Source organism: Mirounga leonina, unplaced genomic scaffold, assembly GCF_011800145.1.
Source record: "Mirounga leonina isolate KUSES-001 unplaced genomic scaffold, KU_Mleo_1.0 Mir_166, whole genome shotgun sequence".
NCBI lineage: Eukaryota > Metazoa > Chordata > Mammalia > Carnivora > Phocidae > Mirounga > Mirounga leonina.
In genome coordinates, this window is record NW_023270418.1 from 11,207,566 (window position 1) to 11,226,698 (window position 19,133).

General features: G+C 34.6%; 1 protein-coding gene across 1 annotated transcript in view; it reads left to right on the plus strand.

The window, feature by feature from the left end:
* Positions 1 to 19,133, plus strand: part of ELP4 (elongator acetyltransferase complex subunit 4) — a 247,577-nt gene that overhangs the window by 79,736 nt on the left and 148,708 nt on the right. Inside the window, exons 6-7 of the mRNA XM_035012517.1 lie at positions 13,455 to 13,539; positions 18,469 to 18,657. Coding sequence (XP_034868408.1) covers positions 13,455 to 13,539; positions 18,469 to 18,657 — 274 coding nt within the window. The remainder of the gene's footprint in view (positions 1 to 13,454; positions 13,540 to 18,468; positions 18,658 to 19,133) is intronic.

Below are 19,133 nucleotides of genomic sequence, written 5' to 3' on the forward strand. Positions count from 1 at the left end.
AAGCTGGAGGCAGGGTCTTGAGTAAGCTGGAGGCAGGGTCTTGAGTAGTGTTGAAGTTATGGACTGAGATCTTCTCTTTACTTAGTGAATGATAGGCAGGGTCATCTGCTGAGGAACAGTTACCTCTTAGGAGTTTGGGTTAAATGGGAAGGGTTTAAAATGGTTGTTTCATGGACTAGAAGAATACACCTACTAAAGAAGTATCAAATATTTATGGTGGTACAGTCTGTTAGTTTGTGTTACTTTCTTGCATCTCTGCTAAGATTCCTGGTGCAGGCAGGATTCAAGTTTTGAGAGGTTCAGGCGACAGAAGGAGTTTAAGGTATTAAACATAGTAAACAAATGATGGACACAAACTAGGGCTAAGAAAATGAACTGAAGACAACTTCTGTTGATACATGTGGTGAGAGAGAAGGCTTAGTGGACTGGTGGTGGAGTTACTAGCCTTAATAGTGGGGGTAATTGGACAAAGCAATTACCAAGATCAGAAGTCTTGGTTGAGAATAAGATGTTTGAATTAGGACTGTAGACCAGGTACAGTGTCTTCAACTGATAGAGGAACATGTCCAGGAGCTTGATAAAGACAGCGGCTTAAAAAAGGGAATGATTGGGATTGGTTAGACGTAAGAAAACATGAATTTTGTTTGTTTCATTTTGCCAGAAAGTGGAGGAGGAGGAGTGGTTTGAAAGTAACATTGGAAAACAAAAAGGATACCAATCACATCTTTCAAATATTGAGGAAGGTAGTCTAAGCTGCAGCTTTATTTATTTAGGATTGAGTGCCCATTAGCTTCCAAGGGAAATATCCTTTGGAGGATGGTGGGCACAGTGTCTTTTATTAAGGTCTGTGACTGATTCTAGTTGCAAAGACTGCAGCATTGGCTGTAGCAGGTAGGCTCTGCAGCAGTTTTTTTCTGCATGAGACTTAAATGGATACTGGGCTTAGCATCCAAGATATAAGGAAGTGAAAAAAGCAGATTATAGTAATGGGATACATAGTATAATCCTGTTTACATAACATTTTATATAGCTGATTCTAAATTCTTTTCTAACACTAATTCAGGAGATGTTAATTTAGGTTCCAAAACCTTAATGACATGTGGTCAAAGAAGTTCACAAGACTCCAACTAAATTTCCTTCTTAGACCATTTAAGAGACTCACAGTATGTGTAGTATTTAAAAGGATGTGAAAGAAATGCCAAAAGTAAACAAATATATACATAGTTCTTGTAATATTCTTTAAAATGAAAACCATTTTTAACAGCATACTTCTTAAAATCCCACATTAGTTTCTCTCAGTAAGAAAAGGAAGGGCTGGTGCAGAGATGTATGAGAGGATGTTCATCATACTGTTAACAATGTTCACCTCTGGGTAATGGATTTTGGGGTTTTTCCTACTCTTTGTATGTTTTATGTATTTGAATTTTTATGATGAACAAATATCATTTTTTAAATTTTTTAAAAAGATTTTATTTGAGAGAGAGAGAGCGTGTGTGTGCAAGCAGGGAGAGGGGTAGGGAAGGGAAGAGGGACAAGCAGACTCTGCACTGAACACAAGCACGACACAGGGCTGGATCTCAGGAACCTGAGATCATGATCTGAGCCAAAGTAAAGAGTTGGCCACTTAACTGACTGAGCTATCCAAGCACCCCAAACATCATTTTTATAATGGGGAGATATTTCAAATAAGAGAGGAAAGCTTAATCACTTAATCACTTGGAAATAATATAATTATGAAATCCTTACCTCATATCTCATATCAAATTATATTTAAAGATTAAATATAATAAATGGAATTATAAAAGTATAAGAAGGAAATAAAAGAAAATGCCTTAAACTCTTGGATGGGAAAATAGCAATCAGTATATCTAGTGATCAGATCTAAACACCATTCTTCATTTGAAGGAACCAGGACTGTTTGGAGAAATGTTTGATTCACAGGAAAGAAAAAAATATACCTGTAGTGTCTTTTTATGTTTAGAAGTGCCTAAAGAATGATGAGGGCAGAGCATCTCAAAAGGATGCAGAAGCCAGCTCAAAGGAGCTCCCACTGGCCAAGTCAGAGAAAAATTTGAGCACCAGAATCAATAATGATGGTAAATGGATTGTAACCCATTTAATAAAGCAGAAAGCCATGAATACATATTGATAAAAATAAATGAATGAAAAAGTTATCAAGGAACAAGATATTTACATAACCACAGAGTACCTTCCCACAAAATATTTATTGACTACAGGGGGAAAGAATGTTATGGTGCAGAAGCCTTGCAGACATAACTTTAATCAAGTATCAACAGTAATGGGCAAATTGAAATCATGTATCATCTGATAATATGCAACGAGAATTCAGCAGCACTTCTGTGGTATATCTATTAACTATACCTAATTTAAATCTAATCATAAGGAAATATCAGACAAACCCAAATTGGGAACATTCTACCAAGTACCTGGCCTGTAATCCTCAAAAGTGTCAAGACCATAAAAGTCAAGAAATTCTAAGGAACTTCTAGATTGAATAAGACTGAAGAGAGACATGAAAACTGAATGCAACATGTGATTCTGAACTGAGTGCTTTGCTTGGGACAAGTGGCAAAGCTTGCATGGGGTCTGAGGATCAGATGGTAGTATCAATTTCCAAATTATAATCAATATCCCAAGTCAGGTGGTTATATTATTGTTATGTAGGAGAATGTTTGTAGGAATCATAGCCTAAATTATTAAGAAGTGATAGGTCATCATGTCAGCAACTTATCCTCTAGTGGAACAGCAGAAAAAAAAGTTTCTATTTTTAGCAACTTTTCTGTAAGTTTGAAATTATTTCAAAATTTAAAAAACAATCACATAGATGTATAAATATGTTAATATCTTTAGTAAATTGAGAGCGTTTTTATTTTATTTTTAAGTAGGCTCCACATCCAGCCTGGAGCCCAGCACGGGGCTTGAACTCACAGCTGTGAGATCAAGACCTGAGCTGAGATCAAGAGTCAGACGTTTAACCAGCTGAGCCACCCGGGTGCCCCAAGAGCATTTTTAAACTGGTAACAAGTTGGGTATCCTAATACAAAATGGACAAAAGATAACAATGGGGTGTTCTCGAAAGAAAAAACAAAAATAGCTAATAAGCCTCACTAGTGATCAAAGGAATACAAATAAAAACCAAAGATACCATTTTTCAACTATCAGATATTTAAAATGATAATACCTTGTGTTAAAGGTGGTATGGATGTCACTCATGTTAACCATAGGAGTGTACATTGTTAATTCTAGTAAAGAGTATCAAAAGTTGGAGTGTACATTATCATTGTTACCATTGTCCCATTTCTAGGAATTGATCATAAAGAAATAATGATACAAGTTAACAAAGGCGTGTATACAAGAATGATTATCATAATCTGTGTGCATTACTGAAAATCTGGAGGTAACTTAAGAATTATCAATATAGATTGGTTGATTAAATTATGTTGCATCTACATAGTGGAATACCTTGCTTGCAAAGGGAGGAGATAAAAACAAAAGAGATTATAAAACAATATAATATATGTAATATATGATGTATATATGTAGAAAGTGGTCTGTAAAGATACACATCAGTAGGCTAACAGTAATTGTCTCAGGGCGTTTGAACTGTGGATGATTTGGCTTTTTTTTTTCTTTTTCTTTTTCTTTTTAAAAACCTTCTTGTGCTACAGCATAGTTTAGATAGAAGCCCTTCAGTTAGACAATCTAGGTTTGAATCCTGACTCTTCCACTTACTAGCTGTGTGACATTGTACAAGTTACTTCTTGGGGCCCCCATTACTTAGGCTTCCATAAAAGTAATAATAATAGAAACTACTTCTTAAGATTATTAAATGAGATAATAAAAATTTACCACTTAGCAAACATTGGCTAATATAGGGTTTAATGAATTTTGGTTTCCATCATTATTATTATTCCTGCTTATATGTTTGAAATTTATTCTAATAAACATTTTTATTAATAGGCAAATCAATAAAGCTATTTCTCCTTTGGGAATATAACTATGTAGGCAAATATTTATAATCTGGACAATCAACTTTCTTTTCCCTATCTTATTCTTTCTTTTGAGAAAAACACATTTGGAAATCAATTCCTCCTTAGATATGTCTGTGAATGAACAGTAGCCATATTTCCTGTGCCTCCCACACTACTTAGCTCACTCCTGAAAGCTTATTAAAAGAATGTTTCTTGGGCGCCTGGGTGGCTCAGTTGGTTAAGCAACTGCCTTCGGCTCAGGTCATGATCCTGGAGTCCCGGGATCGAGTCCCGCATTGGGCTCCCTGCTCGGCAGGGAGTCTGCTTCTCCCTCTGACCCTCCCCCCTCTCATGTGCTCTCTCTCTCTCTCTCTCATTCTCTCTGTCTCAAATAAATAAATAAAATCTTTAAAAAAAAAAAAAGAATGTTTCTTGGTACTCATTTGGCAGTTCTAGGTGGTACTGTTGTACTAGTCCCATTCCTTCTTAACTCCTTAGGTGCATACCTTGCTCCATCTTGTTATCCCACCTGACTTTCATCCATCTTGCCACTGGAGCATTATTATATTTGACAGCATGGGGATTGATAATTGTTAATAATTACTGAGAATTGATTATCTCTCACCTTTTAACATATTATTTTTGTTATTTCATTTAATTCATGCAAAAATCTCATGAAGTTTATTATATCCCAATTTTGAACATGAGGAAAGAGACACAACAGGTTTAATTAGTTTATTTAAAGTCATACAGGGACTCAATCTCAAGGGACTCCAAATAGCCAAAACAATCTTGCAAAAGAACAAGGTTGGAGGTCTTATACTTGCTGATTTCAAAACATTTTACAAAGCCACAATAATCAAAGCACTATGGTTCTGGCATAAAGGCAGACATTTAGACCAATAGAATATAATAAAGCACCCAGAAGTAAACCCTTGCATATATGGTCAAACAGTCATCAGCAGGAGAGCTAAGACCATGCAAGGGGAAAGAGCAATCTTCAGTAAATGTTCCTGGGAAAACTGGATATCCACATGCAAAAGAATGAAGATGGACCCTTACACCATATACAAAAATTAACTCAAAATAGATTAAAGACCTAACCATAAGACCCAAAACTATTAAAAGTTTTGAAAGAAAACGAAGGGGAAAATCTTCATGACATTGGACTTGACAATTATTTCTTGGGTATAATACTAAAAGCACAAGCAAAGAAAGCAAAAATAAACAAATGGGACTACTTCAAACTTCAACACTTCTGTGTATCAAAAGACACAATCAACAGAGTGAAAGGGCAACCTAAGAAATGGGAGAAAATAGTTGCAAATCTTTTATGTGATAAGGAATTAATATGCAAAATATATAAAGAACTACTATTCAACAACAACAAATAGCGTGATTAGAATCTGGACAAAGTACTTGAATGGACATCTCTCCAAAGATGATATATAAATGGCTGACAAGGAAATGAAAAGATAATAGCACGACTCATTAGAGAAATGCAAGTCAAAGCCACAGTGAGATAATACCTCACACTCATTAGGGTAGCTTATCAAAAAAATATAGTGTTGACAAGGATGTAGAGAAATTAGAACCTTTGTGCCTTGGCGAGATTGTAAAATGGTACAACAACTATGAAAAATGGTATGGCATTTCTCAAAAAAAATAAAAAATAGAACTATATGATTGAGCAATCCCATTCTGGGTGTATATCCAAAAGTATTAAAAGCAGGGTTTCCAAGAGATATTTGCATAACCATGCTCATAGCGGCATTATTCACAACAGCCAAGAGGTAGAAGCAATCCAAATGTCTAGCAATCGATGAATGGATAAACAAAATGCGGTATATACATACAATGGAATATTATTCAGTCTTAAAGGGGAAGGAAATCCTGACACATGCTACAACATGGATAAACCTTGAGGACATTATGCTAAGTGAAATGAGCCAGTCACAAAAAGACAAATACTATATTATTCTACTCATGTGAGGTAGTGGTTCTTTAGGTTTGGGGGTATGGGAAAGTTCAGGAGGGTGATGCTAATGAGTATAGCACTCCTTTCTGAAGGGATTAAAATATTCTAAAATTGATTGTGGTAATAGTTAACCTAACTGGGACACCTGGATGGCTCAGTCGGTTAAGCGTCTGCCTTCGGCTCGGGTCATGTTCCCAGGGTCCTGGGATCGAGCCCCACATTGGGCTCTCTGCTCAGTGGGGAGTCTGCTTCTCCCTCTCCCTCTGCCTGCTGCTCCACCTGCTTGTGCTCTCTCTCTCTGTCTCTCTGTCAAATAAATAAATAAAATCTTAAAAAAAAATAGTTAACTTAATTCTGTGAATATACTAAAGCCATTGAATTGTACACTTTTTTTTTTAAGATTTATTTATTTACTTATTTTAGAGAGAGCGCACATGGGGGGTCTGCAGAGGGAGAGTGAGAGAAGCAGACTCCTGCTGAGTACAGAGCCCAATGCCAGGCCCAATCCCACAACCCAGAAATCATGACCTAAGCCGAAATCAGGAGTCAGACACCGAACCTACTCAGCCACCAGGTGCCCATAATTTGTACACTTTTAATGGGTGAATTGAATGGTATATGAATTATATCTCAATAAAATTATATTAATAAAAAAATTAAAGGATCCATTGATTTTAACCAGTGTAGGTCACTGGTGACCATAATAACAGTTTTAATGGAATGATGTTGGTATAAGCCTAGTTGGAATAGTTTTAAGTGAAAATATAAGGGAAGGAATTGGAGACACCAAATATTAGAAAACTCGGAGTTCTGATGCAGAAAAATAGAGTAGTAGTTGGCAGGGAAGTGGGACAAAATTTTTTTTATTAAAAGGAAGAGATAAGAGTATGTTTATATATTTTAGAATGCATCCAGTAGAAAGGGAAAGTTAATGATATGAGAGAGAGATGGAAGAATTGCTAGAGTGACATCCTATGGGATGAGGCCTAGGAGCAAGTAGGGATACTGGGTTAGTATAGGTGTTTAAATAGTTCACCTGTGGGGCGCCTGGCTGGATCAGTTAGTAGAGCATGTGACTCTTAATTTGGGGTCATGAATTCAAGCCCCACACTGGACGTAGAGCTTACTTTAAAAAAAAAAAAATGTTTTATAAATAGTTCAACTATGGCAACGTGGGAAGAGAGTATTTGTGTTGGTACAGATGCTGATGGGTAGGTAAATGTAGTGATAGATGTCTCTGCTGGTTGCTTCTATTTTCTCAGTGAAAGGTTATAAGCTAAGAATGAAGATGGGTAAGGATATTAGAGGTTTGTATATAAAAAGAGAAAGTATGAAAAAGTCATTGAGGAGGGTGAGACTGTGTATAGTGGGATTGCCAGGCAGTCTTAAGGGCCTATTAAAGTTTGAGGTCATGATTTTACACTGAGACCAGTCCACCTGGATGGGGCCATTTATCCCACCACTCTTAGCTGTACTGAGGCAAATGTGGAGTGGGCGGAGAGTTGAATTTCGCCGGAATAGGGGTTTTTTTGTGTTTTTTTTTAAAGATTTATTTATTTGACAGAGACACAGCAAGAGAGGGAACAGAAGCAGGGGGAGTGGGAGAGGGAGAAGCAGGCTTCCCTCAGAGCGGGGAGCCCAATGCGGGGCTCGATTCCAGGACCCTGGGATCATGACCTGAGCCAAAGGCAGATGCTTAACGACTGAGCCACCCAGGCGCCCCTAGCCAGAATAGTTATGTTGAGCAAGTGAGACAAAGCAAGAGAAGAGCAAGGAAGTAGAGACAAGGATTGATCATGGATCAAGGTGGTTAAATAGTTGAAAGAGTGTATCAAGGGAATTGAGTGAAGAGGTGGTAGACAATGCTATGGAGGTCTCAATGTGGTCAAATGATTACATATGGGCTCTAGGTGGAAAGATAGGAAGTGGCAGTTGTGGGGAGGAGAGAGCATGGATTGAGATTACATAGGGATAGCAATTATTGATAATGCCAAGGTCTAAGATATGCTCATAAGAGTGAGCAACATAGGTAGGATGGAAACAAGATCATTGGGAGAGAGGTGGTCAAGAAACTGAAAGGCCAGGATGTTTGAAAGATAATTAATGATCCAGGGTTGGCTAGATGACAACAGTGATGGGTAGTAGGAGACATAATCTAATGACTTGTTTACATCAGTAAGTAAAGGAATCAGAGTAATGTTGAACTGAATTCTTTTTCATGAAAGACCATAACCTCTTCCAGTAGTATCTCTGTCAGACAGTGGATGCAATTCTTATATCCTCACGTTCTTAGTATTTTCCCAACTGTGGCTCAGAGGTCTGTGCTGGTCATTGTTCTCCTTGCATTTCTAGTCTCTGTATGTTCCACTCTCAGTTGAGTATTCATGGTGAAGAGAATCAAACTCAGTGTAATTAGGTGAAAAGCATCAGAAAAGAAAAATCTGTGACAGCCTTCGGGGTAATAGTAATGGAATTTTTAACTTGAAAATTACTTGTGAATAGACTTCACAGTCTTCATAGTCACATGCAAATTATATGCTAATATAACTTTAGCTCAGCAAACCATTTTACACAATTAGTTGAGACATTTGATATTGTGCCTACTGCCCTGTAAGTATATCTCACTATTTGTCATAAATGAATACTTGAAATATATGTGTAAATAGAATTTTGGTAATACAAATCATATTTTCTCAATGATTTGCATAATAATATCAAAAATGCTTCATCTTCACTTTAAATTAATCCTAATTGGGAGTGATAACAGTTTTTCTTCCTAAGTATTTCTATCAAGTAGTTAAATCAATATTAAAATGCACCAGAAGTTATTTTCAAAAACCCAGCAATTAATCATTTTAGTGAGAGAAATCAGTCTTAAAAAGGAAAAGTCATTTTTGAGCCATGTAATTTTAAGTCAGGAAGGACAAGAGAGATTATTAGTGCAACTCTGTTACATGAGAAAATTTTGAGCCCCAGAACAGAAAAATTGAATACTTTGCCTCATTATCACACATTTAGCTATAGTTGCTGATGTGGATAGACCAGGATCCCAGATCTCAAAGCATATTTTCCACTGTGTTATGCTGGTATCTCATTTATATATTGTATATCTACATTTTTTTCCATCTTGAATTGTCTTTATATGTCATGTACCAGTTAATACAAGTGAGGCCTATTTGTGAAGGTCTCATAGGAGCGACTAAAAAAAATATATCTTCCTGAAACTATACACCTGGTTACTTTGTGTTAAATGGAGTCACGTTCAAAGCTCATCACAGCCACATTAGTGTATTTGAACCCACAGACTTCTCATTGAATCTGGATCTCACTCTGAGGCTTTATATTAGTTTAACTAAAAGAGCAGATAAGTTGAAGTTTTAGAAAACTTTTTAGGTGCCTCGTCTGTCACTTAATTGTTGTACAGCCTTGAACAAATCACTTAAGTTTCCAAAGGGTCTTAATTTGCTCTACCATAAAATGGATCTAATGACTCTATTCACCTGACAAGGCTATTGTAATGATCAAATGTGACAGAGATACAAAACCTTTTTTGAGTATTTACTATGTCAGACACTTTACCAGTAGATAAAATTAAAATCAAGTAGTTTTGATACAAAGAAATACCCAAGAGTTTCTTATCTATGTGTAAACGTTTCATTTATCAACATATATATAATATTCTTTGTAATTTATATTTTCACAAATAAAATCTCGTCTTTTGGGGGCGCCTGGGTGGCTCAGTTGGTTAAGCAACTGCCTTCGGCTCAGGTCATGATCCCGGAGTCCTGGGATCAAGTCCCACATCGGGCTCCTGGCTCGGCAGGGAGCCTGCTTCTCCCTCTGACCCTATCCCCTCTCATGCTATTTCTCTCTCTCTCTCTCTCAAATAAATAAATAAAATCTTAAAAAAAAAAAAAAATCTCGTCTTTTTTACCCAAGCTTTTTTGTTGTTGTTCCATTTAAATTTATTCTTTGATCATATTCAGACTTCGGTAAGTATTCCTTTGTTCAATGTTTGAGAAACTACAAGGCAATTAACTGGTATTTATTATCTGCCTGAGTTATTTTCTAGATATACTGCATCTATATCTATACCTAGATATACTACAGCAGATTTTTTTTATCTTTTTTTTTTTAAGATTTATTTATTTATTTGAGAAAGAGCATGAGCATGGGGAGGAGCAAAGAGAGAAGGACACAAAGCCCAACTTGGGGCTCGATCCCCTAAGATCATGACCTGAGCCGAAATCAAGAGTCCAAAGCTCAATGGACTGAACCACCAAGGTGCCCCCCCCCCTTTTTTTTATCTTTCTTAATGAGACTGACAAAATTACTTTTCACAGAAAAACCAATGCCATTTGTTGATAGAAACTGAAGTTCTCTGATGTAAATGTCTATCAGACCACCTGCTGAAAATTGGATGGGGGAGATACTGATAGGTACAAAAGTCTCATTTCTTTCTGTCAGTTTTTAAAAAATGTTGAATTTGGTCATCAGAATATAGATTAGGGGCACCTGGGTAGTTCAGTCAGTTAAGCATCTTACTCTTGATCTCAGCTCAGATCTTGATCCCAGGGTCATGAGTCTAAGCCCTGTGCTGGGCTTCACGTTGGGTGTGGAGCCTACTTAAAAAAATAGAGAGAGAGATTTACACTTTGTGTCATTGGACCCCTTTTGCCCATATTTAATATTAATGTAAAGAAATAAATTACTGTCAGAAGACATGGTGATATAAGCAGACATGGAACAATTTTTTTTGACTGAAAAAAATTTTAAATACTCGATATTTTAAAGGTAAAAATTAAAGTTCTAGTAATTATTTTTACATTCTTTGTACTGTTATAGTTTTAAAGACAAATTGTGGAATCTCAAGTTAGATCATTTTACTATAATAGTTGTTGAAAATTAAGAAAATCAAGGTAGAATAGTACACATGATTTAAAATGTGCTGCCTTTGGGACATGTTTTAAATACTTTGATAACCTAACCTTTGTTAATTGCTTGGAAACAATAAGGAGGACAGGGTCATATTTGTAACTAGATTTCCTTCAGCCAACTCCTGATTTATAAGTTACTATACTGCTAAACAGCAGCAAAAAAAAGGCAATAGCCTCAAAATTAAAGGGGTTTAATTTTTTAAAATTTTAGATGACAAGAGAAAAAATTTTTATCAGTAAAAAATATTTTTATAAGTATTGCTGGCAGGAACGGTATCTCATGGAGATTAACAATACTCAGTAGTAGTTTAATATCAATAGCATATAAACTAGTTCAGTTTTAAATGCTATAATCCCATGTATCATAAATGAATATTATCAATTTATATACCTAAATATATATACCTAAATTTTTCCCATTTAATTTTTTATCAAAGTGTTTATTGTCCTAGAAATCTAATTACTTTGGGGTAGTTTATTACTTGTAAAGTTCTAAGAGTTGCTGGTGTCTGGATTATTTTATGTCAGTGTTAAATAAGGAAAGAGACTAAGATGTATTGGCTTTATGTGTTTATTTTTGTTCTCATATCAGACCTTTTCACCACCTTTGAAGAGAATCTTAGCTTTACTATAGCTACCTTAACAGACTGGGAGAATACAAAATAAATAACCGATTGTACTGGTTGAGTGGTGGCAACAAAAAACTAAGAAGTAATTTATGTGTGTGTTGTCTAGTAATGTACCTCAGATAGCAAATTTACTACCAGGCACTTAAGGCAAATGTTATTATTGAACAATTTGGGGCAGAAGGAAAAATGCTTAAGAAACTTTCTGTATTATATGAAATAATGTCTTGAGTAGATTCATTATTGATGGATTAGAATGAACTGGATATATTCTTGATCCACCCTCCTTTAACCCATACTGACATTCGTCAAATGGTTGGCTGAAATTCATTTCATAATCTGGGACCCCGGAGGAGATTTACCCCTTGTGCAAACCTAATTGACCCAGATAGGAATTGAACATGCTGCATTCAAACAGCAGTACTGTCTTCTGAAAGTTGAGCTAGCCGGAACAAATACATTATTTATTTATTCATATATACTTATGTATTTATATATATTTATATATTCATATATTTATGAAAGAGTCACACCAGTGCCATTATGGAATATCATTTTTTATAGACACATTTCTTCACTCATTAAACTGGAAAAATGTGTCTGTATAATCCAATCCCTCATTGAAAATGGAGAAATAACTATATGTGAAATAACCATACTTGCCAAAGCCTTCAATTGGAGTCATATTATTTGTCATAATATTTGTTTTGCACATAACGGCATTCCTTTCTCTTGATTTTCTTTTTTGTTTTTGTTAGGTGCTTTGGGGCTAGCTCTGGCTGTTCAATAAAACATTTACAGAGATGTGCAACAGGCTGAACAACCTACCATTGATTTTGCACATTAAGTAGTCAGCTGCTTTTCCTAACTTGTTAGGTTCTTTAATGTTACGTGTATGTTCCAAATTATATTTCATTTTTTCTTTAGGGCACTGATTCTGCATATGTGATTGCTTTACTTAGGATCAGAGTAAAGCAAACACTTTTGTATTTTTAAGGACACGCACAGCTTTTACAGCATTCATCACTTAAACATCGATGAAATAGCTTTGCTCCAGAACCTCATTATCATGACAGTTAATGTTCAGCCATAGCACACAGGTTGTGCGTTATCAAGAATATTAAATTCAGTCAGTGTTAAGCCAGATGTTCTTCACAGTTACTAAATTTTTTTGAGGTGTTTCATAACATTGTAAAAACAATTTTTAAGTAAGCTCTCCACCTAACGTGAGGTTTGAACTCACGACCCCAAGATCACAAGTCTCATGCTGTACCAACTGAACCTGCCAGGCTCCCTATTTTTGTAAAATATTTTAAAATAGTAACACTAATACTAATATTCATGTGAGATAATTTGTCTTCTTGAATTCATACATTTATTTTATTATTTTCATTTTAAAAACAAAGTGGAAATTATGCTCACTTGTCTTCATAGGCCTTAAAAGATCAAATTTTTTAATTACTATTATTTTAGCAGTTTGTTCTAAGAAAATTAAAACTTTTCCGGAAGATGAGCTTAGGTGATTGAGACATTGATTCAGGTGTACTTGGCATAGCAGTTCATTAACTACGTGTTAATTATCTATGATTACTCCAGAAAAGCTATATGATCTTTTAGGTTGCTTCATTAAATCATTAATTTTCTTGGAGGTAACTAAGCTTGACATAATTAAGCCATCTCAGTCTCCACAGATTTTTATCTTCCCATGATGTCAAGAACACTGGAACACTGAGCTAGTTAATATAAGGCATTGTAACTTACTCCCTGGGTGTATTGACTGTATATTTTTAGATTATTTATACTATTTTGGTTCATTTTATGTTATATTTAATCTCATAAATTTCCTTAATGTTATAGCTTAGATTTTGAATTTCCTGTGTAATAAGCCCACTGATGTATATGAACTACTTCTTACCAACAGTTCTTTGACCCATGGCTACAGAAAGCTGCTTCAGTTTATCCAGAAAGTCATATATGAGGAAGGATTTGATGGCTCCAATCCCCAGGTATTGAGCACCTTCAAAACCTTTTATAATCATGTATGTAATGTTGCTTTTAAACTCTCTAGAGGTAAACCCAGAAGGTTTTAGAATCATCAACAGTGAACAAACTGTTCCCAAACTCAGAAGATGTCAATAAGCAGAGCACAGGCAGCCGTAGTTTAATTGTTAATGTGTATTTAAAGTTTTAGCTAAGTTCTCAGTGGATGCACAGATGTATACACACATTGTCAACATAAATTATTTTTAAATATGTATTTATAGCACCTGGAATTAATAAATAGCCACATTTGGAAAATTACTCCTAAATCTGCAAGACTTGTACTTTCTTATCTAAATTTTTTATATTTGTCATTCAGTCTTTAATTGAATTACCTTATGAGTAAGGATTAATTATTTTAAGATTTTATTTCTTATAACATCATACTTTGATTTGTTTCACTGAATAAAAAATGCATTTTTATTTGCTGTCTTAAAATATTTTATAACTTAATTATTTCTCTGTAGCGTCTAAAAACAGAAGTTTTTAAATTCCCACTATTAATTCCAAATTCCTACTATTAAAGATGTTCCGGTTAGTTTAACTTAAACAAAATGAGAGAAATTTTATTTCTAGATATCATGCCTTTCAGAAATCTTTCTGAGTGATTTTAATTGCTGTAGCTGCTAAAGATTTGCAGTTTATTATTATTATTTTAGCAGAATTATTTCCAAAGCACCAGTATTTTTACTGAAGAAAGCAAAGAATCCAAAAGTCTTTTTTTGGCATTATCAACTATATTTGCTCTTAATCCACAAATTGTAAGCATTCTTGTAAATTTTACTAAACTGTATTTAATGTTTCTTTCCACAGCAAGATAATTTTTAAATTTGTTTTGATCATCAGTTTAATAACAAGTTGAAAATACTTATGTGTGTGGTGAAGCATACACATTTATTTATAGATGGCTCTTCATGTATGTTACAGTTTTTGTGATAGGCCTTGGTTTTTGTTACAATTTTATCTTGCTCATTGTTGCTCTGTTTTTGGTCCTAGCTAAGATTTATGGGCACTGTGTCCGCCCTTTGGTGGCATTGCCTGTCAGGAGAGGTAAATTGGTTCCTGACAGACACCTCTCCCCACTTGCTGTGGTTACTATAGAAACAGGCATGTCATAACAGTTCCTATGATACAGTGTGCAGAGCTGCTCTTCTTGCAGAATGATGACACATCTTCAAAGAGCAGGAAATTTTATAAAATGCAAAACAGCAAAGGCAATAGCAAAAAGATATACACATACTTGTGGATATATGTATATACACACATATATGTACACACATCTACACACATCCGTCCAAAGGACCCTTGATCAGTAAGCTACTATTGGAGTGGAATGAAATGTTTGTTTTCTTGGTTATTTATTTGAGTATGAAAAACACCACCATTTTCAATAAATAGTATTTTATCTCATGTAAGTTGATAAACAACAAACTGAACTGGTTTGTCTCTCTGAACCAGAGGTTCTACAACTATTGACTTACATAAAGATTAAACAGAGTTGAGGTAGATATTTATATGGTGAATACCAAGAATGCTGAAAAAAATTTACAAAATGCCAGTAAGTTATAAAATTCCAATTTTATTGGAACAAAAGCATAAATTTTATGTTGTGTTTTTTTGTTACTATATTTCTATATTGTTATATTATAGAATGTATCATTTGCTAAATTACCTCATCTGTACATCTGTCTCAGAAACTTTAGATGAGTTCAAGAAGCCACAAAAATGCATCTGTGAAGCACTACTTCAAAAAAATATTATTCCTGAGTCAAAATAATGTTCTGATCCTGAAATAAATCCTCCTTCAAAAAAAAAAAAAGATTTTTTATTTATTCATTTGAGAGAGACAGACAAGACAGAGAGAGCACAAGCAGGGGGAGAGGCAGAGAGAGAGGGAGAAGCAAGAGTCCCTGCTGAGCTGGGAGCCTGACGTGGGGCTCAACCCCAGGACCCTCGGATCATGACCTGATCTGAAGGCAGACCCTTAACCGACTGAGCCACCGAGGCGCCCCAAATCCTTCTTTTTAAAAGGAAATTTTCATCTTATTTTCTCTATTACATTTTCAAATAAGCTTATATTTTCAAATAACCTCATTTAGTTTATTTGAAGTAAGCTATAAGAAACTGAGTATTGGGGCGCCTGGGTGGCTCAGTCGGTTAAGCGACTGCCTTCGGCTCAGGTCATGATCCTGGAGTCCCGGGATCGAGTCCCGCATCGGGCTCCCTGCTCTGCAGGGTGTCTGCTTCTCCCTCTGACCCTCCTCCCTCTCATGCTCTCTCTCTCTGTCTCATTCTCTCTCTCAAATAAATAAATAAAATCTTAAAAAAAAAAAAAAGAAACTGAGTATTATATATTATATAATTACCTTGGTAGTAAGTAAAGTATTGTAGCTCATCTGTAAAGATACTTGGAATGGAGATATTTACAAATTGCTGTCATAATTTCATTTAAGTTATGATTTTTTAAATATCTAAGAAATGTGCAATAAAAATGAAATTTGAACATAGATTTTACTTAGAATACCAGATTAAATATTTTAGATGTTCTCATAGGAATAAATTTAACTATTTACTGTTCAGCTTTCCACAAAAGTTTATTTTATAAATTTTGTTATGCCTCACGATGTGCCCCATTATTATATGGCATAGCAAAGGAATTATATGTCCAAAACGACACAGGAAATTTGTAATTCAGCCTTTGTTTTTGCAATTACTGTCATTTTTTAAAAAATATAAATGTATTCCCTATGTTGAAGTATTATCTCAGTTATGTTCTGGTGTGCTGAGTACCTACCTTATTCATTCATTCTTTGGCTTAACATTTTCACATTTTCATTTTATTTTCAGATATATCAGTATATTTGTCAAAGTCGCTAAACCTCTGTAGTTCTCCTGCTTCTGCACCTAACAGCATTTTTCTTATAAACTTTTAGCAGATGTTCTTTGATACAATAGTTGGTAATGGTGACTGGGTTAAAATATACAGCCGACCTTTGGTTTCTGAAATGTTGACAGGGGAAACAATATAATGCTGCTCTCCTTCTACCTTCAGGTTTTGTTCTAATACCTAGATTTTGGGGGAAGGTTTCTCTCTCCCTTTTTCCAGATCGCTCTTTTTGTTGAGAATCTAATTTAAGCTACAGTTCATGAGAAAACAAGTTTAGGAATGACAAAATGAAACTTAATCTTGTCATTTTCTTAAATTCTGAGTTTCTAAGTAATACAGTGTAAGGGATAACCTATCAGTTCACAAATATCTTACATGAATTCATCAAAAACTTATTTAAACTTCTAACCCATGCCGTGGTACATATTATTACCTTTATTTCATTTAAGTAATGCAGAAATTAAAAAAGAAAACAATTTTTATGGATTGCTGAGGATCATAACATATATCTTAAGGTTATTGCCTTCATAAACTTAATATGACCAGAACAGAAAATTGGACCAGCTGCCTTAATAGTATCATCATGTTCCAGGTCCTTGGAGTCAGGAAGGTTTTTTTAAATGTGCTCAAACTAAATTCCTTTTTCTGTAATCTCATTTCAATAGCTTTATCCAACTCATTGTGTTCCTTTATATATTTGAAGGATTGTATGGGCTCATAGTACAATGTTCTATTCTATCCTTTTTATTGTAGAGATGAGAAAATGAATGCCTAAGTAGTGTAGGGTCTTGCCCAAAACCACATCTTCTTAGTTACACAGTCCAGACTGTGAATATCTTCTTATAATTCCATTTTACTAATTATTGTCCCCTTTTGTTTTTCCTCTTCTAACATTTCAGTGTTTTGTTCATTTTCTCTACTTTCCTTTGTTAATAAATTCTCAAAAATACACAAACTCAACTTTCATCTGTAATATCAGGGAGATAGTGGTTGGTTAATAAATTATATTAGTTAAATAAATTTTATTAGTTTTATTATAGCAATAACCAGTGATATATTGCAGGATCTGGCTTCATCAGAAGTCACACTCAAAAATGACACATGTTCCAAACTTTTGCTTTAAGAGAGAAAACCTACTTTCCCCACTGGAACTGTAGTAATGATTTTTCAATTATTTCCATGCACCAGGTTTTGCTAATGTCTCCTCCTTTGCCCAGAAATTTTGCCAGATTGCTAAGGAAAGCATATATAAAACATTTGTTCAGTTAGAATAACCCAAACAGTAAAATTTGTTATAAATACATCTCTGGCAAACACTTATTGATAATCATCCTAGGTTTTATTTAATGGTTTTTAAATGTTCTTTTCCCAGGAAATATTAGTCACTATTGTGACCTTAATATCAGTAGTCTTAACTTCTAGATGTTTACTTGTTCAATTTTATGAAAGCAATGAACTTAAATTATTTTGTAAAAATAGCTTCAAGAAGAATAAGTAAAGGCATATATAGAGTGTAAAACCAAAACACACATTTTTAAACTTCTTTCAAACAAAGTACCAGGCATTGGACACAGGAGCATTAAATGAGAAATATTGAGCAAATTATAGTTTATTGAAAGACTTGTAGAATTTTGTAATACTAAGAATGGTTTGTAAGCATTCTGGTTTGGGTGTTCTTTATTGCTAACTGATTTTTTATATATTATTTCAGGCGCCTCAAACATAATCCTTAGAGTAGTCACTGTTAAAATATAGAAGTTTGAGACTTTTGATACTCTTCAAATTTTCCAAAAGTAAGAAAAAATCAGCTGGGTTTTTTTTGCACTCTTGTAATAATGAAGATTTCCTTTATTGCCTTATACTAACTACACATAAAGGTTTTTACCACCTCTACTGACATTATCTCCCTAATCTTTCATAAATTTAAAAACTGGCAAAGAGAAGTAAAAGAGGTATCCTACTGGTTAACAAAACCTAATGTGTTTACCTCCCTCCCACTTCTCTCTAGAAAAAACAGAAAAACATTTTAAGAATAGGAATCCAGAATCTTGGTTCACCTTTGTGGGGAGATGACATTTGCTGTACAGAAAACTGTGACAACAGCCACAGCCTTACGAAGTTCCTGTATGTTCTCCGTGGTCTTCTACGAACCTCTCTTTCAGCCTGTATCATCACAATGCCAACACATCTTATCCAGGTATAAATTGTCCCAAAAGTTCTTTCTCCTAACTAGTGTGACATAATGAAGTGCAATATATAAATGCTTTATGAGTCTGAGTCTGATAAGTTCTTTTCATATGCCATTTAAGTAAAACAGATTTCAGAAATGCCAGAGAGGAAAATGTCTTTTACTTTAAATTGTTAAATTGTTGTGTATTTGTGGTTTTAATATACAGTGAGTGTATGGTAAGTCCATCTTTAATAATGTTATTATTTTTTTCTTTGATATCTTGTAAACATATAATATTGTGACATGAGGTTGATATCTTTTACTGATATCTTTTCATTAATCGTAAAGCTGATCTGAACATAGGTCTTGAAGAAATATTTGTACACCTGTGTTCTTAGCAGCATTATTTATAATAGCTAAAATGTGGAAGCAATCTGAGAATCCATTAACAGATGAATCCATAAGCAAGATGTGGCCTATATTGCAACGGAATATTATTCAAC